The 22,862-nt window shown below is 49.7% G+C and overlaps 1 protein-coding gene across 2 annotated transcripts in view; it reads left to right on the top strand.

The window, feature by feature from the left end:
* The first annotated feature begins 1,480 nt into the window (after positions 1–1,480).
* The window catches only part of LOC119950654 (hyaluronan-binding protein 2-like), a 55,690-nt gene continuing 34,308 nt past the window's right edge, over positions 1,481–22,862 (top strand). For both annotated transcript variants that reach the window (XM_038773270.1, XM_038773269.1), the window contains exons 1-2: positions 1,481–1,697; positions 1,968–1,992. In XM_038773270.1, coding sequence (XP_038629198.1) covers positions 1,635–1,697; positions 1,968–1,992 — 88 coding nt within the window. In that variant the 5' untranslated portion in view covers positions 1,481–1,634. The remainder of the gene's footprint in view (positions 1,698–1,967; positions 1,993–22,862) is intronic.

The raw sequence follows: 22,862 nt of genomic DNA, 5'->3' as shown, positions 1-22,862 counted from the left end.
CTGTCAGCAAACTATGGTGATGTTGGACACTTTCCGTACCCCTCTCTCTCCCTCAGCAACCACGACGCCGGTTTCACAATATTTAAAAGCACAAGTGAACCGCGCTATCGGGAACTGGGCCCATCGGAGGCGGAAAATCGCGGAGGCCCAGGAGAATACCAGGTCAGGCCTGCTAAAGATATACAAACCGTGTTTACTGTACGTGCGTTCTGGACCGCGTTGACACCGCTGTCGAGGTGAAGGAGATTTGCAATTTGGCGCCAGATCGGCGCCCGCCGCGATTTTAGCATTGGAACCTATTCCCCGCCGTCACGTTTCCGATTTCGGCATCAGCCAAAGAAGAATTCCGCCCATGGTTAAAGAAGTAGGTTTGAGTAAAGCTTTTGAAAGAGTAAGCAGACAAAACTAGACTGAGATTATTAGAGAGACCATTGCAGATTATGAGGCCAAGGAGTTAAACGTTCTGCATTTCAAAATGCACTAGAAAGAAATATAGAGGGGCAGGCAAGCTTTCAGCGATTGAAAGAATGGGACAAAGGAAGAATTTGTAGATGAGAATAAGGGTTTTTTAGTCAGATGATTTAAGCAATGGAAAGTCAATGGAGGCTGGCAAGAGTTCTACGGGACAAGGCAGTCGGAACTTTTCAATTAAAGGATGAGGTGACAGTTTTGCATGAGCTTGAGATTGCAATGGGTGGAGTCTGGATAGCTGGTGAAAAGATCGGAGCAATTGAGTTTGGAGATCACAAAGCCATGGACAAAGGTTTCAGTGGCTGTGCATGAAATAAGGGCAGAGGGAGACGATGGTGATGCAGAGTTGGAAATATGTGGTCTCTAGCTATCTCGTGGTAAGTTTGAAGCTCTGTTCCGGCAGGCAAGACACTGTAGGGTTTAGCCTGCATCAGGTCGGAATGGAACTTCGCAAATTGAGCCACAGAGGAATCACATTGGAGACATGCTCAACCTGCTGAATGCAACGGAGGGTTCAAGCAGGAGAAGGAAAGACAGCACGACAGTCAGTCACAAGGATGATGTTTGTGGCTTTGACCAGGGTTGTCTTGCTGGAGGCAGGATGGAAACTAAACCAAAGGGATCGAACAGAAAAGATGGGAAAGGTCAATTTATTTGAAACAACAATCTTTTCTTTTTGAAGCACTCCCTTTAGCATCACCATTACAAACAGTAGCTTTCCGCTATCAAGATTGTCTAAATTGTTGCAAATGTTTCATTGAAACTAAGCTTTTCCCCCATTAAAGTTGGAATTATTTAGACTGCTACCTTAACAGTTGTGTAAGCCTGTTTTAAATAAGTCAATCATATGCAGAAATGCAAGCAAATAAAATAAATCGGTTTTCAAATAAATATTGTAATTCTACAAAATAGGACCTTGGTTTATCTTATCTGCATAGGTTTGTTGAATATTGATCGGATTGTGAAAAGAGACGGTAACTAGAAATTATCTGTGTCAGGTCCTTAACTGTTAAAGATTAATCCACACTCGATGTCTGGATAACATTTTTCCTCCATGCCTATGCATTGACAATTTGACTTCTGGTAAATTCGCTTTTTTTAGCATAAAATCAAGGTTTTCATTACCGTCAAATATCCCAGGTCCAACCATTATATCTGTCAGCATGGCAAGGGTTATGGCTCTGGTTTATGTTTGTGTGATCTTGCATGCAGCTCTGCCATTAACAGTAAGTAACGTAGACAAATCTTTATTTCTCACTATCTATTCACACAGAACTTTTAGAAATTTGAAATGTCGCATGGTGTTCAACCTTTCGTTCAAAGGAAAGGTGATGTATTTATGTTCATGGAACTAAATTTTAAAGAACGTGAAGTTTTTAAATTCATAGATTGTCCAACTTTTGTTAAAGATTTTGCAGGTGGTTTTGCGCAGATTTTAGGCTGCCATTGCATTTTGCTAATGTGTTCTAAATTGGGAAATGTCTTCTTCTCTGTAGAAATCCACCGATTGGTATTACGGTGGTAAGTATCAATTTTTTTTTACCTGCAAAAGGATTAAAATTGTGGAAAGGAAGCTGTAAATGATGGTGAGGCATTTAGAGAGATGTAGCACTAACCACAGTTCATCAGAATATGTACACTAGTTAAACAGGATGCACATACATTGCAGGAGAATATGTCGGGTGACTGAAATGTTCAAGCAGCAATATTTGCATATTATAATGAAAAAGATAATAAGGTTCAATTGATTACACTTGGTCAAAGGAATTTGTTAATGCTGTTTGCCGTTTTGACTTTATTTATTCAGATTTGTTATTTTAATTACTTCCATTTTTGCAGACTGCCCTTCATTTTTTCTCTCTGTGCCAAATAGATTTATTTAACGAGTTGAGAAGAATGATGAGTCATTGAAAGGTTGAGGAGCAGCAGGGCAGCGACCACGAAACAGCAATAGGCATTTACCGTAGGTCTTGCATTAGAGATTTAAAGGGATCAGACATTTTTCCAAATATATGAGGAAGGTTTGACAACTTAGTGTTTTGATCGGTATCATTCACCCATGTGTTTATAAAGTGATTTGTGTTGTTTTTTAAATCAATTGAGGGCACTTATAATTTTATGGTATCGTTCTGTAGTGGTGTCAGTCTGCTATTAAACATGTGACTGTAGTGATAACTGTTTTTTTTTGTAGCTGATAAAAAGACTCAACAGGGATAATTTCGCAAGGCTCTTCTCTTGCTGTAAATATGAGTAACTGCCAAAGATAGAATTGCAAAACTGTCGGGCTAATTCCCTCTAATGAAATTCCACACGAGAGTCAATCTTCAGAAAATTGTCACTAACTTCTTACATTTAGTCATATTCTGATGGAGAATTTCCTCTGCACAGTTGCCTTGGTGAAATTGTAAACGTATTTACAAAGGACATGTGTATGATACGCTATGCCAACTCACAAAGGAATTCATTTCCCCAAAGGGATTTCAGTGCAGATGTAATTTAGCAATCCCTATTCATGGTACAAGAAGCTCTTGACTTCTGGACCCCAATAGTCCTATCAACAATGGCTCTGTTTGATGAGTTGACCTTCTTGTAGTGCTTTTAAACTGACGAGGTTATCGGTTGAAGCGGTGTTATGAGCTCCGGAAGTAAAGACTATGTCTTGTCTCCCAGAAGCCACCCTAACACTGCCTTTACTGAATGAAGATGGGAGATAAGTGACTAAAGCATTGTGACAACTTGTGAAAATTTGTCAGTTAAGGACCTCTATTGTGCCATCAATACATGTGGTTTAGTGATAACTGTTTTGACATGCAAGATTGAGTGTGGCTAATTTGAACATTGTGGGAGTGGAATACTTTTCCATTCAGGAGGCTCAATGGGTCCACTGCAATGTGGTGTTATCTATCGACTCCTGAGCTTCAGAAAAGTTGCAACATAATCAAACTAAATTGCTCTGTCACGTTGAGGCCTAGGAGTCATCCCACAGTTGATGAATCTTTGGCTCTCTAAAAGTTGGAGAGGACTCTATTCCTATCCTGAATAGGCCTGACCACTCCTATTCAGATTTGTACTGCAATCTGAGTGGTGTAGCAGCTTAGAAGAAACCAGTGGCATCGAAGGCAAGACCTGTAGTGAGCGTAACAACCTTTAGAAAAAATGTCCAATTACTTGACCTGGGCTTCATGTCATTGTGCAGAAGGTAGCATAGTTCATTCAGGTCTTCGTTAGTGGATCACAGTGAGTGAAGTCATTGCTTCTCAATCAATCCCTCCGTTACGACTGAAAAAGGGTAATCTCGATAGGAAAACCCATGCTGCAAAATGTATATGTTCTTGAAGAAGAAAACCTTGCAGAGCTGTGGAGTTAGGATAGGACTAATGGACAAGAGCCTGCACAGGCTCAATGTGTTCTATAATTTTATGATAACTAAGGTTTCTTCAACATACATTGTGTGTAAAGTAATCTATATTTTGATGTAAGGTTATTATATACAAATGCCAAACTGTTATAAAATGCCAAACTGTTATAAATTGCACTGATGAACAAGTGCCATTCGAATCACTATATGTGTCTTTTTGTAACCAATCTTGTTTAATGGAGCTATTTTGAAGCAATGCAGTATGAGGAGAGACAAAAGGACTCCCAACAGCAGCAGCTCTGTAACTCTTGAAAGCTTAAGTTGGTTAAACTCTGCCTAGTAACCAGGGAATTGCATTGCATGTATGAGGCACTCACTAGGGTCCTCAGAATAACCATCTGCAGGGGCTTACCGGGGTGGGATAAATAAAGAGTTAGGTTTATTGTTAGCATTCACTTAGGTAAAGATACCAAAATTACGAACAAAAGGTTTAAAATTTATCACTATGTCCAATAACCTACTAATGCAAAAATAACGCATACACAATTCGCCAAGCATGTAAAAAGGAAATAAAACTTTGCAAAGTGTCTAATATTAAAAACTTGGCCAACAAGTAAAGTCTGGAAAAAATATTCATTGAGTGTCCAGGTGCCTATTCACAGCTAAAGTACCAACATCCACAGTAGCTGTTGGTCCTTGGGGTTTCTCACTGGAGACTGCCTGTTGATTTGAAACTCTTTGTTGCAGCAATGAGGTCTTCTGGTGGGTTTTTGAAATCACAAAAGGCTCAGCTCTGGTGAGAGTCATCTCAGAAAAAAAGAGAGATAGGGTAGGCAATCTCTCTGACTATTCTAAATCCAGTATCTTTCCACTGGATCCATGAGCTGAATTAAATGACCTCTCTCTGAGCACTCCATAAACTTTGCGTCGACATTAAAATGGCCCATGTGCTTCACAAATACAACATAGTAACTGATATAAGCCACTGTCCCTTAGCTTAGAAAAAGTGTTGTTTTCAAAAAGGTTCAATACATATGTATGTCTGGCCGGTGATATTCTCAAGTAATATATCTCCAGTAGATGACAGAATGGATGAATATTTAGCAGAGATAGAAATAAATATGTATTATCCGAGGCTTATGGTGACCAAGGCTAGGACCTGAATATTGAAGGATGTTTGACATTTTGAAAAGACACGAAGCTAGGAGAATGAGGTCTGGTAGTAATGTTAAGGAAGGATGACTTTTGTACAGTAGTGTGCAATGGCCTTAGCTCAAAAGAACATGATGTAGAATCTGTTTGGTAGAGATAGGAAAGATGAGACGTCACTTGTGAGAGTAGTTCATAAGCCGCGTCACAATAGTTACACTGTAGGACAGAGTACACAGAAATAAATAAATGGGGCATGTAAGAAAGGTACCACAATGATCGTAGGTCACTTTATCTACTTGTAGATGGGATGAATCAGATTGGTAAAGATAGCCTGCAAAATAGTTAATTGAGTAAAGAATTTCTAAGAGCAGTACATTTTGGAGCAAATGAGGGAGCAGGCCACTCTATACCTGGAGAATGAAACAAGATTAACTAATACCACATGGTAAAGGAATCTCTCGGTCAGTGGTTTTCAACTGGTGGGCCGCTGAACACTGGTGTGCCACGAGAACCATGCTAGTGTGACGTGGCCTGCTGTGGGCAGGTTCCACTCAACCCACTCTTTGACGTACATGGCCATTTATGGAGCTCAGGGATTCCATGTTTGGGCAGCTCTGACAAACAGCTGCAGTCGACGGTCTGAGCCATTTCCCTCCACAAGCTCCCACTAATAAATTCGGAAGGACGCATTTGGAATTTGTGTCCAGTTCCTGCCATTTACCATCACGGTGGGAACTCCTCCCCCTTTTACCAGTGCTGGCTTGAGGAAGAAAACTATTACAAGATTCTGATACCCGCACAGTGGTTTTTCCTGCAAAGAACAAACGTGTGAGCTTCGGGTACGGACACTGACACATCCTGACGCTGAAAAGGTGATGCTATGAGATCCAGACTGGGTTGTAACTTTCCTGCATTTTCTTGGTTCTTCCAACTCTGCCCAGGTTTCCCCATTCATATATTGTTGTCCTCTTCCCAGCGCTAACCACTGTGCCACCATGCCTACTTAACAGTACAGGTTTTGGGTGCGAGGGATTCTGAAACGGGACTAGGGTGCTCTAAAACATATCCAAGTAAGGTGAAGGTTCTATCTAATTCAGAGAGTTTACGATCTCTGACCCCAGAGATTCCAAATTGTGGGTGTTTCCAAACATCAGAGGTTTTCTCCTCGTCCAAGGTTGGATGGCCCAATGTTCGATACCCAAGCTCAAAAGAAGGAAAAGGCATAAATTCAGGTTTTGCCCAGCTAATGTGATCCCACTATTGAAGAAAGTTGGAGAGATAAACCAGGGAACTACAGGCCAGTGAGTCCCATGTCAGTAGTAGTGAAACTATTGGAGAAATTTCTGGGGAGAATCTATCTCCACGTGGGGAGGCAAAGTTTGATCAGGTTTAGTCAGCATGGCTTTGTCAGAAGGAAGTCATGTCAAACACATTTGATTGAATTTTTTGAGGAGGTGACAAGGCCTATAGATGGGGGTAGTGCAGTTGATGCACTTTATATGGATTTCAACAAAGCAAATGAACATTGGATACAGGGTAATTTGACAAGGTGGATTCAAAATTAGGAGACAGAGGGTGATGACAGATGGCTGCTTTAGTGACTGGAAGCCAGTGTCCAGTGGTACCACAGAGTTCTGTGCTGGGCCCCCTATTATTTGTCATTTATATAAACAACATAGATGACTATGTGGGGGTTAGGAGCAGGAAGTTTGCAGATGACACAATATTGGCCGGGTGGTTCACAGTGAGGTTGAACGTCTTGGTTTACAGGAAGCTGTGGACTGGATGGTCGAATGGGCAGTTAACTGCCAGATGGATGTAACTCTGAAAAGTATTTTGTGATACACTTTGGAAGGAGAAATTTGACGAGGAAGTATTAAATGAACAGCATGCCACAGGGAAGTTCTGAGGAACAAAGGGAGCTTGGCAGGTTTGGCCAGAGATCGTTGACGGCAGAAGAGCAGGTTAATAGGGTGGGGAAAAAGGCATATGGGGCTTGCTTTTATCAATCGAGGCATAAATTACAAAAACAGGGAGGTCATGTTGGAGCTGTTTAGAACTTTTGGTGAGGCCACAGCTGGGATACTGTGTGCAGTTCTAGCGCTACATTACAGGAAGGGTGAAGGGGGGGAATCCTCCTTCCCGGGACATCCGGATCGTGGCTGGGATTCTCCAGAATCCCGGCTAGGTGTTGACGCCGGCGTAAACACCGGAGTATTTCATGCCGGCGTCAATGGGCCTCTTGGCCCAGCGATTCAGTGGCCCACAGGGGGCCAGCACAGCACCGGAGTGCTCCGCGTTGCTCCGGCGATGATACACAGCTCTGCACTGTTGGTGTGGGTCCATTTTTGCGCATGGCGGCAGTTTCTGCACCGGCGCATGAACATGGTGGCCGCTTCCGTGCCAGCGCCACATAACATGGCGTAGCGGCACAGAGGGCCCGCACAGAAAGAGGTCGGCCCCCTCCAGATCAAGCACGCCCGCCGATCGGCAGCCCCCGGTGCGGGCCTGGCTGTCGTGCAGGCCCCTCACCGGAGTCTGATCCCACCCCCCCCCCCCCCCCCCCCCTCCACTAGGAGGCCACCGCAGCCACGGATCCGAGCTCCTGCCGGGTGGTACCAGGTTGGAACCAGGCCGGCGGAACACGACGGGAACTCAGCGGTTCGACCGCGGAGAATCGCCATGGGGGCCGTTTTCAATGGCCCCCGGCTGGCGGTACATCGACCACGTGCGCGCGACTGCTGCTGATTCTCCGGTCGCTGGAGTATCGCGTCCCAGCGTCAGAGCGGCGTGGTGGGAATTTCCGGCGTCACCGCCGATTCGCCGACCCAGCACGGGCTCAGAGATTCCCGGCCCATATTCCCCGATGGGACAGAGAATCGGGCATTGGGGCAAAATCGGGATCGACGCTAGGTGCCAATCCGAACGCAATGCTCCAAACCCCTGCTGGCGGCAGGTTAAAGGTTCAAGGATGCGTGCCAGTGGGAGCAAGTAAATGAGTACAAATTAATCTTAATGACCCATTTGCATCCATTTAGCGGGCCCTGCACCCTATGCTCTGGCCCTCTGTCATTCCCGGCTGCGAGTCACATGAGGGTGGATCACTTGTGATCTCTACCAGTATGGCCCTAGTGTGGTGGACCTCGCGGTGGGCCAAGGGGGTAGCTTTCTCCAGGAGTTAACCCCTTGGCCCAACGCGAGGTCCATCATGCCAGGGAATCGCTGGTGGAGACCATCCAAGCCCAACCGAGGGCCAGCTCCCCCACAATGCATGTGCCTGCCCACCACTCTCTCTACCAGATCTCCCGCCCTCCACACACGCCCCTCCAGAGACCCCTGTAATGGGGGGGACCTCTCAAAGGATCGATGTAATAGGGAGACCTCTGTAATAGGGAGACCCCCACAGAGACCCCAGTAATCGAGACACCTACACATTGACAACAGTAATAGGGAGACCCCCACAGGGACCCCAGTAATAGGGAGACCCCCAAAGGGACCCCAGTAATAGGGAGACCCCCACAGAGACCCCAGTAATCGGGACACCTACACATTGACCACAGTAATAGGGAGACCCCCAAAGGGACACCAATAATAGGGAAAGACCCACAGGGACCCCAGTAATAGGGAGACACCCACAGGGATGCCAATAATAGGGAGGCCCCCACAGGGACCCCAGTAATAGGGAGACACCCACAGGGACGCCAGTAATAGGGAGACCCCCATCAGGGACCCCAGTAATAGGGAGACACCCACAGGGACGCCAGTAATAGGGAGACCCCCATCAGGGACCCCAGTAATAGGGAGAAACCCAAAGGGATCCCAGTAATAGGGAAACACCCACAGGGACTCCAGTAATAGGGAGACACCCACAGGGACCCCAGTAATAGGGAGATACCCACAGGGACCCCAGTAATAGGGAGACCCCCACAGTGACCCCAGTAATAGGGAGGCACCCACAGGGACTCCAGTAATAGGGAGACCCCCACAGGGACCCAGTAATAGGGAGACCCCCACAGGGACCCCAGTAATAGGGAGACACCCACAGGGATCCCAGTAATAGGGAGACACCCACAGGGACTCCAGTAATAGGGAGACACCCACAGGGACCCCAGTAATAGGGAGACACCCACAGGGACCCCAGTAATAGGGAGACACCCACAGGGACCCCAGTAATAGGGAGACACCCACAATGACCCTAGTAATAGGGAGATACCCACAGGGACCCCAGTAATAGGGAGACACCCACAGGGACCCCAGTAATAGGGAGACACCCACAGGGACCCCAGTAATAGGGAGACACCCACAGGGTCCCCAGTAATAGGGAGACCCCCACAGGGAACCCAGTAATAGGGAGACCCCCACAGGGACCCCAGTAATAGGGAGACACCCACAGGAACCCCAGTAATAGAGAGACACCCACAGGGACCCCAGTAATAGGGAGACCCCCACAGGGACCCCAGTAATAGGGAGACACCCACAGGGACTCCAGTAATAGGGAGACACCCACGATGACCCTACTAATAGGGAGACACCCACAGGGACCCCAGTAATAGGGAGACACCCACAGGGACCCCAGTAATAGGGAGACACCCACAGGGACTCCAGTAATAGGGAGACACCCACAGGGACCCCAGTAATAGGGAGACCCCCACAGGGACCCCAGTAATAGAGAGACACCCACAGGGACCCCAGTAATAGGGAGACACCCACAGGGACCCCAGTAATAGGGAGGCACCCACAGGGACCCCAGTAATAGGGAGACACCCACAGGGACCCCAGTAATAGGGAGACCCCCACAGGGACCCCAGTAATAGGGAGACCCCCACAGGGACCCCAGTAATAGGGAGACCCCCACAGGGACCCCAGTAATAGGGAGACCCCACAGGGACCCAGTAATAGGGAGACCCCAAAGGGACCCCAGTAATAGGGAGACCCCCACAGGGACCCCAGTAATGGGGAGATACCCACAGGGACCCCAGTAATAGGGAGAACCCCACAGGGACCCCAGTAATAGGGAGACCCCCACGGGGACCCAGTAATAGTGATACCCCCACAGGGACCCCAGTAATAGGGAGACACCCCACAGGGACCCCAGTAATAGGGAGACCCCCACAGGGACTCCAGTAATAGGGAGACCCCCACAGGGACCCCAGTAATAGGGAGACCCCCACAGGGACCCCAGTAATAGGGAGACATCCACAGGGACCCAGTAATAGGGAGACACCCACAGGGACCCCAGTAATAGGGAGACCCCCACAGGGACCCCAGTAATAGTGATACACCCACAGGGACCCCAGTAATAGGGAGACCCCCACAGGGAACCCAGTAATAGGGATACATCCACAATGATCCCAGTAATAGGGAGACCCCCACAGGGACTCCAGTAATAGGGAGACACCCACAGGGACCCCAGTAATAGGGAGACACCCACGGGGGCCCTAGTAATAGGGAGATACCCACAGGGATCCCCAGTAATAGGGAGACACCCACAGGGACCCCAGTAATAGGAATTCCGCCAGCGGAGAATCTACCCCATAGTCTCTGAAATGGAGAATCTCTCCCATAATCTTTGAGAAGGAGTCCTGATCTACAGCTGAATAATGCAATTAAGGATGGTACCAAATTGAAAGAAACACTGTACAAACATGCAGAGACTGGCTGTTGGTCTGACAGTTGTAATAAGAACAGCAAAGAATGACTCAAAGAGGCAATAAAGAGGGAGAAAGGACAGTATAAGAAACAGGCAGCAACCACTTCTGCCGGTATTTAAATAGGAAAAGTGATTAAGCTAATGTTGGTCCTCGAGCAACAGAGTCCGAGGAATTGAACATGGAAAACAAGGAAATAGCAGAGATGTTGAATATGTATTTTATGTCTATATTCACTACAGAAGATGTAGAAAAATTCACAAAGATACTTGTAAATCAAAAGATGAAAAGGAGGGAGGAACTTAAACCAATTACCATCAGCAGAAAAATGATGTTGGGTAAACCAGTAGACTTACAGACTGACTAGTCCCCAGGATAATATGGCTGGCACACTAGGGTCTTAGAAAAAGTGACTGCAGACGTTTTGCTGATAATCTCTCAAAATTCATTACACTCCAGTATGGTCCCAACAGATTGGAAAATAATAGATTTAATATCTTCATTCAAGAAAGGAAAGAGACAGAAGGCAGCTAGCCTTTATCAAGGCATTGTTCAGGAGGTTATAGCAGGGTATTTAGAAAATCATAATGGAATTAGGCAGAGTCAACATGGTTTTGTGAAAGGGAAATTATGTTAACTGATATATTACAGTTCTTTGAGGAAGTAGGGGAGGCAGTGGCTTTGTGGTATTGTCACTGGACTAGTAATCCAGAGAATCCAGGTTCGAATCCCGATAAGGCAGATGGTGAAATTCAAATTCAATAAAAATCTGGAATTAAAGGTTTAAAGGTGACCATGAAACCATTGTCGATTGTTGTAAAACCCATCTGGTTCTCTTTTTTAAATTTTATTATAAATTTAGAGTGCCCAATTCATTTTTTCCAAATAAGGGGCAATTTAGCATGGCCAATCCACCTAGCCTGCACATCTTTGGGTTGTGGGGGAGAAACTCACGCAAACACGGGGAGAATGTGCAAACTCCACACGGACAGTGACCCAGAGCCGGGATCGAACCTGGGACCTCGGCGCCATGAGGCAGCAGGGCTAACCCACTGCGCCACCGTGCTGCCTCATCTGGTTCTCTAGCGCCCTTTAGGGAAGGAAATCTGTCATCCTGACCTGGTCTGTTCTACATGTGACTCCAGACCCACAGCAATGTGGTTGACTCTTAAATGCCCTCAGGGGTGGGCAATAAATTTTGGCCCAGCCAGCAATGCCCCCTCCCATGAATAAATAAAGGGAAAAAAAAGTAACAACGAAGGTAGATGAAGGGAAACCTGTAGATGTGAGACAGGATTCTCTTTTCCTGCCGCATTACAATGGGATTTCCCATTTAAGTCACCACTGGACACTGCCCACGGGAACAGAAAATCCCAACCCCCGGAGAATTCCAGGCGTACTTGAATTTTGAAAAGATAATTGATAGGTGCCACATCAAAGGTTACTGCACAAGGTAAGTGTACATAAGGTGTAGGGGATAACATATTAGCATGGATAAAGTATTGGTTAGTGAACAGGAAACAGAGAGTGAGAATAAATGGGTCCTTTTTGGGTTGGCAATCTGTAACGAGTGGAGTGCCACAGGGATCAGTGTTAGCTATTTGCAATCTACATCAATGATGTGGAAGAAGGGACAGAATCTATGGCAACTAAATTTGCTGATAGCGCTAAGTTAGATAGGAAAGTAAGTTGTCAAAAGGGAGTAGACTCTCCAAAGGGGTATAGATGAATTAAGTGAGTGAGCAAAGATTTGGCAGATGGAGTGTAATGTGGGGAAGTGTGAACTTGTCCACATTGGCAGGAAGAATAGTAAAGCAGAATATTATTTCAGTGGAGAGAGAGATTGCCAAACTCTGTGGTACAGAGAGACCTGGATGTCCTGGTGCATGAATCACGAGGAAGATAGTATGCAGGCACAGTGAGTGATTAGGAAGGCAATGTAAATATTGGTTTAGAGAATATTGGTGTTTATTGCTAGGGAAATTGAATATAAACGTAGGGAGGTATTACTGCAGCTGTACATGAACTTGGTGAGGCCACATCTGGAACACTCTGTACAGTTTTGGTCTCCTGATTTGAAAAATGATATAAATTATTAGAAGCAGTAAAGAGAAGGTTTGCTCAACTCAGTCCTGGGATGAAGGGCTTATTTTAAGAGGAAAGGTTGAACAGGTTGGGCCCATAGCCACTGGGGTTCAGAAGAATGAGAGATGACATTATTGAAACATGTAAGATCCTGAGGGGACTTGATAGGGAGGATGCAGAGAGGATGATTCCTCTTGTGGGAGACACTAGAACTAAGGTACACACTTTACGAATAAGAGGTCTCCTTTTTACGGCAGAGATGAGAAGAAATTTTTTCCCTCAGAGGGTCTTCCTCAGAATGCTGTTCCGCAGAAATTAGTGGGTCATTGAATTTATTCAATGCTGAGTTAGACAGATTTTTGATAGAAAAGAGAGTCAAGGGTTATGGGGGCAAGATAGGAAAGTGGAGTTGAGACGACATCCAGATCAAACATGGCCTTGTTGAATGATGGAACAGGTTTGAAGGGCCGAATGGCCTATGTTTCCATGTTCCTATGAATTATTTCTCCATGAGATTTTATGTGTTTTGGGATTTTGCCGATACTTTCTCGAGTTTCAATAGTCTATAGGGAGTGGTCTGGCTGGTGCCAGATCTATTTTTTGTTTTTATCGAGACTTTTGTTCGAAGATGTTTCTCCAAGACAAGAGTGACATAATAGATGTACATCTTTCCATCACTGGGGCGATGAAGAGAGGTCACACAGAGATGGACAAGCTGCTCCAAGAGCAGAGCAGAAAAACTAGGAAGCAAGTCTCTCAATTCTCCAACCCCACACAGGGTCGGAGAATCGCCCGGGGGCGCCGATAATCCCGCTCCCGCCATGTTCAAAATTCTCCCACCCGCCATAAAATGGCGTTCTTCAAATCCTGCCGCCCGCCTCGGAGAACGGCTGGCGCCGGCGGGATGCCATTGTTTATTGAGGCTTAATTATTCTCCGGCCCGGATGGGCCGAAGTCCCGCCGCTGGGAGGCCTCTCCCACCGCTGAGGTTTGAACCACCTCTGGAACAGCGGTATCAGCGGCGCGAGCAGGCCCCCGGGGTCCTGGGGGGGCGGGGGGCGATCGAACCCCGGGGGTTGCCTCCACGGTGGCCTGGCCCGCGATCGGGGCCCCCCGCTCAGACTCCGGGCCAGTGCCCTGGCTGCACTATTTTCCTCCGCATCTGCCACGGCCTCCGCCATGGCGGAAGCGGAAGAGAACCCCACATCGCGCATGCGCCGGCAGTGACGTCAGCGGCCAGCTGCCGCTGACGTCACTGCCGGCGCATGCACGGACCGGCAAAAGCCTTTCGGCCAGCCCCGCTGCCGGGGGCGCCGGTTTTTTACGCCGGTCTTCTGGTGGCAACCGCTCCGGCGCGGGGATGGCCCCAAAGGTGGGGAGAATTCCCCACCTTTGGGGAGGCGCGACCCCTGAGTGGTTGGCGCCACTCCCCTACTCCGGGACCCTCCGTCATGCCGGGTAGGGGAGAATGCCGCCCCTGAACTTCAACGGGGCTAACGCATGAGATGCCTTTGCTTCGCTGAAGAGATTTTGACTGAAATTTCTCGACTGCTGTAGACATTTCTGTAATCAAAGCAGAACAAGGACTGGACTGTCTGCAGCTGTCAAGGTGAACGAGGCTCTGAACATTTATACATCTGACTCTTTCTAGGTTGAAGTTAGAAGCAACGGGCACAATCTGATGGAAAAGTTTCTAAGGGCTCGATTTAACCAAAGTGCGGTAGTGATCGGGAACTACCGCGAGCTTCCCGACACCCGGACCGTAGACGCTATCACTGCTATAAAACATTAATTGGGGCACTTATCGCGGCCCCACGGGTTTCCTGCCGGAACCATATTTGGCATCTCCCTGCTAACAAGGGAGAGCAGCACCTAAACCACCCCCACACAGCCAGCCCCACTCAGGACATAGCCATGGCGCCGAGGAGACCAGTCCCAGGCTTCGGGGATGCCAACTGGGCACATTGTTGGACATGCTAGAGGCCAGGCGGGGTGCCCTATTTCTCCGAGGGAATCGGAGGGTCAGCCACAGGGCAGCCAGTGCTGCCTGGGAGGAAACGGTGGTGGCTGTCATCTCAGAGAGTGTGACCAGGAGGACGGTACCCAGTGCCGCAAGATGATCAGCGACCTCCACCGGGCCGCATGTGTGAGTTGGCGCAGGACCCCCGAAATACCCCCTCCCGAGAATGCGCCTGGCACCATTCTGTATCCCAGCCCACCCCCGGTCCAGCAATACCGCCCATGCTGCCCAACCCCCAATACCCCATGTCTTCCCATCGTCCCATCCACCCCATATTCCCCCCTGATGCACTATCAATTACGACGAGACAAGAGTAGAGTGTAATCGAGGCTTTATTAAGCAGAGATGTGTTGCCTCCTGCAGCTGCTGCTGAAATGGCTGCAGCTCGGTGAGCACACACATTTATACTCCGCCTACTGGGCGGAGCCAGCAGGCAGGGGTCTACCCCCATACCTCTAGTATTATGCCTTACCGTATTACATCTCACATGTGATATATGCAAACAGTGGTGACTACCACATTCACCCCTGTTAAAAGAGTCCAGCGGGGGTGGTGGAACACTAGTTACATGTATGTGAGCATTTTAAAGTATACATTTTGGGGAAAGTTCACAAATTTAGCTGGTTGGGTGCCTTGATCCTCCATTGTGAGCGTCGCAGTCCCGGTGGCGATGCAGGCGCCAGCTCGGTCACCGGTGACTCCGGGAGCGTGTAGACCTCATCTTCATTCCCGGGTGGGACTAAGGGGAGGACGGATCGTCCTGGAGCGGAGGCTGTGGTGAGGTGCGCTGGGGGGAGGATGGGTGGCGCCGGGGCAGATGGGAGGGGTTGGGGCCAGCTGGTGCCAGGTCCCTGAGGGAGCCTGTGTCTTGGCGGCCGTCGGGGTACGCCACATAGGCGTATTGCGGGTTTGCATGGAGTAGCTGTACCCTCTTGACCCACGGGTACGCCTTGTGGAGCTGCACGTGCTTGCGGAGGAGAACGGGTCCTGGAGCTGCCAGCCACATTGGGAGTGAAACCCCGGAGGTGGATTTCCTGGGGAAGGATAGGAGACATTCATGGGGGGTTTCGTTAGTCGCCGTGCAAGTAGCGATCGGATGGAGGCGAGCTGGTGCTGGTAGGACTGGTCGGCGGCAGTTGCGGGTGATGAGCAGTCCGATGAGGTGCCCGATGAGCAGGGGTCCTGAGGCAAGGAAGATGGCGGCGCCCACGGGCCGCACGCGGTCTGATGGGGGGAAGATGGCGCCGCCCATGGGCCACTCGTGTCCTGGGGCGAGGAAGATGCCAATGCCCACGGGCTGCACGTGGGGGTGCAGGAACAATGGGCCTGGTTACAGCGGCGATCGACCAGGCTTGGCACACCGCAGTGAAATGTTCTTTCTTCGCGTAGGCCTTGCAGAGTGCGCTCCGCGCCTGGCAGCGCTGCCAGGGCTGCTTTGTCTGCCCACAGAAATAGCATTTGGGCCCCCCGGGGTTGGCTGGCTGCCACGCGGCGCAGGCTTGGGGTTGGCTGGGGTCAGTCGCTGGTGGGGTCCATGATGGGGTGGTCGCAGGTGGGATCCACGATGTCCAGGAGGGGGGCGCAGTGCGGTCGGGGGCGTACGCTTGTACATTACGGGAGGCAACCGTCAGTGAGGTCGCGAGTTTCTTGGTCGCCACGAGCTCGAGTGTAGCCCCTTCTAAGAGGCGCTGGCCGATGTACGCCGACCCTATGCCCGTAACAAAAGCGTCCCTGATTAGGAGTTCGGAATGTTCAATGGCCGAAACTGCCTAGCAATCGCAGTCCCTCGCTAGGGCGTGTAGGGCACGCTAGAAATCTTCCACAGACTCAGCGGGGAGTTGTTGCCGTGTGGACAGGAGGTGCCTGGTGTAGAGTTTGTAGGTCTGCTGGGTGTAGTTCTCTTTCAGAACCGCCATGGCCTCAGCGTAGTAGGTGGGCGCGTCCCGGATGAGGGGAAAGATATCGGAGCTCAGCGGAGGATACACGATCTGGAGTTTCTGTGCTTCTGTGGATTGTTCCGTTGCAGATCCGATGTAGGCTTCAAAGCAAGCTAGCCAGTGGGCGAAGGCCGACATGGCGTTGTCTGCTTGTGGGTGCAGCTGCAGGCGATCTGGCTTGATGCAGAGGTCCATCGCTGTAATATCCTTGCTTAATAAATTGATGCACTATCAATTACGATGAGATGAGAGTAGAGAGTAATCGAGGCTTTATTAAGCAGAGATGTGTAGCCTCCTGCAGCTGTTGCCAAAATGGCTGCAGCTCGGTGAACGCACACATTTATACTCCGCCTACTGGGTGGAGCCAGCAGGCAGGGATCTACCCCCGTACCTGTAGTACAGGAGCCTTACCGTATTACATCTCATGTATGTGATATATACAAACAGTGGTGACTACCACAGCCCCCCACCCATACCCCATCTCCCCCTCCCAACCAAATCCCCCCACCCCCACGATGAATGATGCGTGCTGCTCATGGTGCCCCCTCTGTGTCCCCGCAGGAGAACCTGGCCCACAATAGATGGGAGAGGGCCCAGACATGTAACATCTGTAAGGAATGGGAGAGGGTGAGAGACTGATAACCAACGGTGTCCCCCACCCTGGGACTCTCCGTTCCCCCATTGCTCTGCCATTTCCCCATTGCCCCCCTCCCCATTCCCCATTGCTCTCCCCACCCCTTCTCCATTGCTCCCCTTCTCCCATTGTGCCTCCCTCTCCCCCATTCCATTGCTCTCACATTCCCATTTTTCTCCCCCTCCTCCATTCCCCCATTGCTCCCCCTACCTAGATTACCCCATTGCTCCCTTACCCCACTCACCCATTGCTCATTCTCCCCCACTCCCCCATTGATTCCCCTCCCCCCATTGATCCCCCCATTGATACCCCATTGCTCCCATATTCACAAGCCCCATCCCCAATTCACACACCCACCCTCTGGTCACCGAAATATCCTCGGTGCAGGGGCCCAGCCCCTGGGTGTTTGGATGTTGGTTGCTGCGCGTGCGGTATTGCCTCTCGCAGTGTTCAGGCACAGTATCCAGGCATCACGGTCTGATTAGGATGGTAGGCAATAATTCCACCATGCTACATGGCCCATCTACCCATGGGGATCCACTTGGGAGGTGCAAAGTGCTCACTTAATTACGACTGCCAATTCCCAATTAGCAATAGCCTTCAGCCACATGGCCAGAGGCCGCCACGGTCAGTGGGAGTTATGGGTGGTCAGTTGGGGCTGGTGGGCTGGGGCTGGGTTGCCCAGGAACGGGAACACACGATCCAGAGGGTGGCATGGCGGATCCCCAGGCACTGGGACACACATCTCCCCCCCCCCCCCCCCCAACCCCTCCTCCTGCCACAGCTAAGGCTATGGGCTACCACCCCTCCCTGCTCTGCAACCACTCCCCCGCTACCAATGGTGGACCACCCTGATCGAGGCTGCCACTCTGGGGGCTCCCCAACCCCCTCTGAGCATTGGGGCAGCAACTCCAGTGCCCCACCCCGGGCTCAGTGCCCAGGTGCAAAAATGTAACATCTGTCAGGAATGGGAGAGGGTGAGAGACTGGTTCCCCACAGCAGTCCTTCCGTCAGCTTCACGTTTTTAAAAAGCTGTACTAATTCGCGCCCACGTGACCACTTGCTGGGGAGGTGAATAGATCACGGGAGGCGGTTGGATATGGGGTAGTTCCCGTTGCGTGGAGATTGGCTTTTCGTGCTGATTATTGGTATCGCGCCACGCGAAGGCGGGATCCTGATTTCACCAATGGGAGCAAACTTGTTAGATCGCTAACAGATTGCCGCTGGGGCTCTATCGTGATGTACCGGCCTTGTCACGCTCTCGCTTAAGTGCAACAAGGCTATTAAATCGTGCCCAAGTGTCATTTGTGGTGGTTTGTGCTGGGAGTTTCCCGCCGGCTGTCGGCAAGTTCCCCACTGCTATCTAACCACACTTAGGGCGTGATTCAACTAATTGGGAACAAAGCCCCATACCGAGTGTGCTTTGCCGCGTGTTTCCTGGCACTCACAGCGTCGACTTGCATTACATCTCGCGTTGCAACAGTTCTCACATTCTATAAGGAGCCCCAGCAGAGAACCCGTGCCCGAGGCCATGCATAGACCCATTTTGTACACTGGCGAGCTCTATTCACCAGAACTCCCCGGTATAGTGCTAGATCGGGATGGCATTTTTAAATGCCATCCTGATCTCCGAGGCCCCCGAACTCGAAAGCACTATGGGAGGGTCGCTGACCACCTCCCCCACCAACACTCACGCATGGCACTCTCCATCCAATCGTGCATGCACAAAAAATGCGAGCTTGGCAGTGCCAACCCGGCAGTGCCCATGCCTGCTGGCAATGCTACCTGGGCACATTGGCAGTGCCAAGCTGGCATCAAGGTGGCACTGCCAGGTTGCACAGATGGTACCAACATGCCAGGGCACCACGCTGCCCAAAGAGCATGCAGCTGGGGGCCTCTGAACCACTGGGAAAGCCCCACAGGTGCCATTCTATCTGGTCCCCATTTGTGAGGACCAGTGCTGAACGTTGCTTGCCTGAGGTCTCCTAAGCGAAGGGGCTGAATCCCAAAGCCTCAGGTACTTTGGGAATCTGCACTAACTGACACTTAAATATGCAAATTTATCAAAACGTGATCCTGCCCATTGTCGCACTGGATCTTGCGAGGCATTACGAGCCTTGTAGATCCAGGGATTGGGGTCTCCCCGCTTTTATCAGCCACACTGCACCAAGCTGCTTTTGGGGCGCAGCGTGGCCATTGGATCGCACCCTAGTCGCTTTTTTGGGCCCTGGGGAGTTTCTCCCCAGTCAAGCCCACATTTGGAATTATTTCCATCACTGGGGAACTGAACTGGCTGACCAGTCCGGTTCCTCAGAGATTGGGGCACCCTTTCAAAAGGGTGCCTCGATCTCTAAGTGACCTTGAGGTCCCCCATGCCCCCTACCCATGGGCAATGCTATGCCTACACACATGGGCATTACCCCATAACCCCCCAAGTGATGACATCCCTCTATGGGGTCACTGAGGGTCCCCCTTTTTCAGGCCTTCCTAAGCCACCTTTCAGGCCCCCCTGCCCCTTCCAGTGCCCCGATCCTTCACCCTCCGCAATCTTTCAGACGCTCCTTCATATCCAGCCTACGCCCCCACCACCCTTTGTAGCCCCCTCAAACCTCCTTTCATGGGCATAGCCCCTCTCAGGCCTTTCCCTTGGTGGTGCCAGCTTGGCACCTGGGCACTCTGGCACTGCTACCCTGGGAGTGCTCCTACTGGAGTTGCGGTGCCACCCGGGCAACTTGGCAGCGTCTAGGTGGCAGTGCCAAGGTATCAGCCTGCCAGTTCCAAGGTGCTCACATTCCAGGGGGGGGGGGGGGGGGGGGCTGTGCTTTCTCCCCATAACCTTTGATCCCAGTTGCCCCAAGTGCTATATCTAGCCGGTCATCTCTGTCCGAAATGATTTACCCTGAATCCTCAGATTGTGACCCCCTGGTTCTGGACACACACTACATTGGGAACATCTTCCCTGCATCTACCCTGTCTAGTCCTGTTAGAATTTTATATAAGTCTGTATGAGATCCCCCCTCATTCTTCAGAACTCCAGTGAGAACAATCCTAACCTAGTCAATCTCTCCTCATATGACAGTCCCGCCATCCCTGGAATCAGTCTGGTAAACCTTCGCTGCACTCCCTCGAGATGAAAAACATTCTTCCTCAGAAAAGGCCTCACCAAGGCCCCATACAATTGCAACAACACATCCCTGCTCCTGTACTCGAAACCTCTTGCAATGTCGGCCAAGATACCTTTAGCCTTCTTTACAGCCTACTGCACCTGCATGCTTACCTTCAGTGACTGGTGCACAAGGACACCTAAATCCCACTGCACACTCCCCTCTCCCAATTTGCAACCATTCAAGTAGTAATCTTCCTTCCTTTTTTTGTTTCCAAAGGGAATAACCTCACACTTATCCAAATTATACTGCATCTGCCATTGATTTGCCCACTCGCCCAACCTATCCAGATCATGCTGTAGGATCTTTGCATCCTCGTCACCGTTCACTCTCCCACCGAACTTGGTATCATCTGCAAACTTTGAGATGTTACATTTTGTTCCCTCATCCAAATCATTAATATATATTGTGAATAGTTGGTCCCAGCACCGATCCCTGTGGCACCCCACTAATTACTGCCTGCCGATTTGAAAAGGACTCATTCATTCCTACTCTTTGTTTCCTCTCTGCCAACCAGTTTTCTATCCACCTCAATACACTTCCCCCAATCCCATGCATGTTAATCTTGCACAATAATCTCATATGCGGGACTTTGTCAAACGCCTTCTCCAAACTTCAAATATCGACTTGCTCCCCCTGTCAACTGTACTAGTTACATCTTCCAAGAATTCCAACAGATTTGTCAAGCATGATTTCTCCTTCATAAATCCATGCTGATTCTCACTGATCCTGCCACTGCTTTCTAAATGTTCCGCTATAAAGTCCTTGATAATGGATTCAAGAATTTTCCCCACTACCGATGTTAGGCTTACTGGTCTATAGTTCCCTGTTTGCTCTCTACCTCCCTTTTTCAATATTGGAATGATATTAGCTACCCTCCAATCTGCAGGGACTGTTCCAGAGTCCAGATGAACAATGCATCCACTATTTCCAGAGCCACCTCCTTAAGCACTCTGGGATGCAGATTATCAGATTATGGCCGGGATTCTCCGCCCCAATGCCAGCTTCACCATTCTCCGGCGCTGTTTCTCGGGCGCCCGTGGGATTGCTGCCACGCTGGTCGGCGCCCATTGATAGAGCCCCCCCCTCCCTCCCCCCAGTGATTCTCCAGTCCTCGATGAGCCGAGTTGCCGACGAGTTTGGTCGAGTCCCGCCGGCATGGATTATACACCTCCCACACAGCGGGACCTGGAAGGTGAGTGTGCGGGGGCCGTCCTGGAGGGTGGGCGGGGGGATCCAACACTGGGGGGGGCCCCCACGGTGGCCTGGCCCGTAATCGGGGCCTACTGATCGAGGGCGGGCTGGTTCCGTGGCAGCCTACTTTACTCAGCGCCGGGCACCTGTAGGGCTCCCCGATATTGCCCGGGGGCAGGCACGGAGAAGGGAACCCCTGCTCTTGCGCAGAAATACGCCGGCCATTCCTCGTATGCACGGACTCGCATCGGCTGTTCCGCGCGGGCTGGAGCTGCGGGAACCACTCCGGCGGCACTCTAGCCGGCTAGAAAGGTGAGAATTCCTCACTATCGGGGGCTGCTGACGCCGCAGTCGTTGGTCCCGGTTTTTACGCCGGCGTCGGGACATAGCCCCATATTAGAGAATCCCGCCCACGTTTGTATGAACCCTTCTAGTTACAAAATGCATGCTTCATGCCTTCTTCTTACATTCTCTTATATCTGTCTTTGAAAAGCTGATTAACAGTAATTGGAAAATCCAACAGTTGGTTGTGTTTGGATTACAGCCAGATTAATTTGGTGAGTGATGAGCCAAAGGTGAGAAATAGGTCGGCTAGCAAATGGACCTGTGCTGCACCACTTTGGAAATTCTAAACACCCAGATAATTTCACAATGAATTTGACACAAAGCAGCGGGTGCTGAATGTTTGTTCTTTTGCTGACACGGAGTCGAGGATTTGAAAGATCAAGAATGGCACCGATGTCTGTCCATAAGCATTCTGAAGTACAACTTCATACTGCATCAGACCAGTCAGCACCTTATTGGACCAAAATAGTTCCATTTTATTGCACTGTAACTATACCACAGAAATGTTGAAAGTTCAAATAGAACACTGCATATGAAACTATCAGCTGCTTGTTAATCCTACTTGTGATGGAAATCTGGATATCTCTTCAGTAGCTTCATCATTCACGAACTATGCCAATTCCAACACTGGTTCTAATTCAGCAACCTCAAATGGAGAATGAATGAATGAGGGATTGGATTTGTTTGTTGGATTTGTTTATTGTCACGTGTACCAGGGCGAGCAGCTCATTCATGATCATTTAGTACATGCAAATAAAATGAAATGAAATAAAAAGAAAATACAAAGTAGGGCAACACAAGGTGTAAAATGTAAATACATAGACACCGGTTTTAATCAGGTCAGTCCATAAGAG

The sequence above is a fragment of the Scyliorhinus canicula genome, chromosome 16 (assembly GCF_902713615.1).
Source record: "Scyliorhinus canicula chromosome 16, sScyCan1.1, whole genome shotgun sequence".
Lineage (NCBI taxonomy): Eukaryota > Metazoa > Chordata > Chondrichthyes > Carcharhiniformes > Scyliorhinidae > Scyliorhinus > Scyliorhinus canicula.
This window is presented reverse-complemented; position numbering and strand designations above follow the sequence as displayed.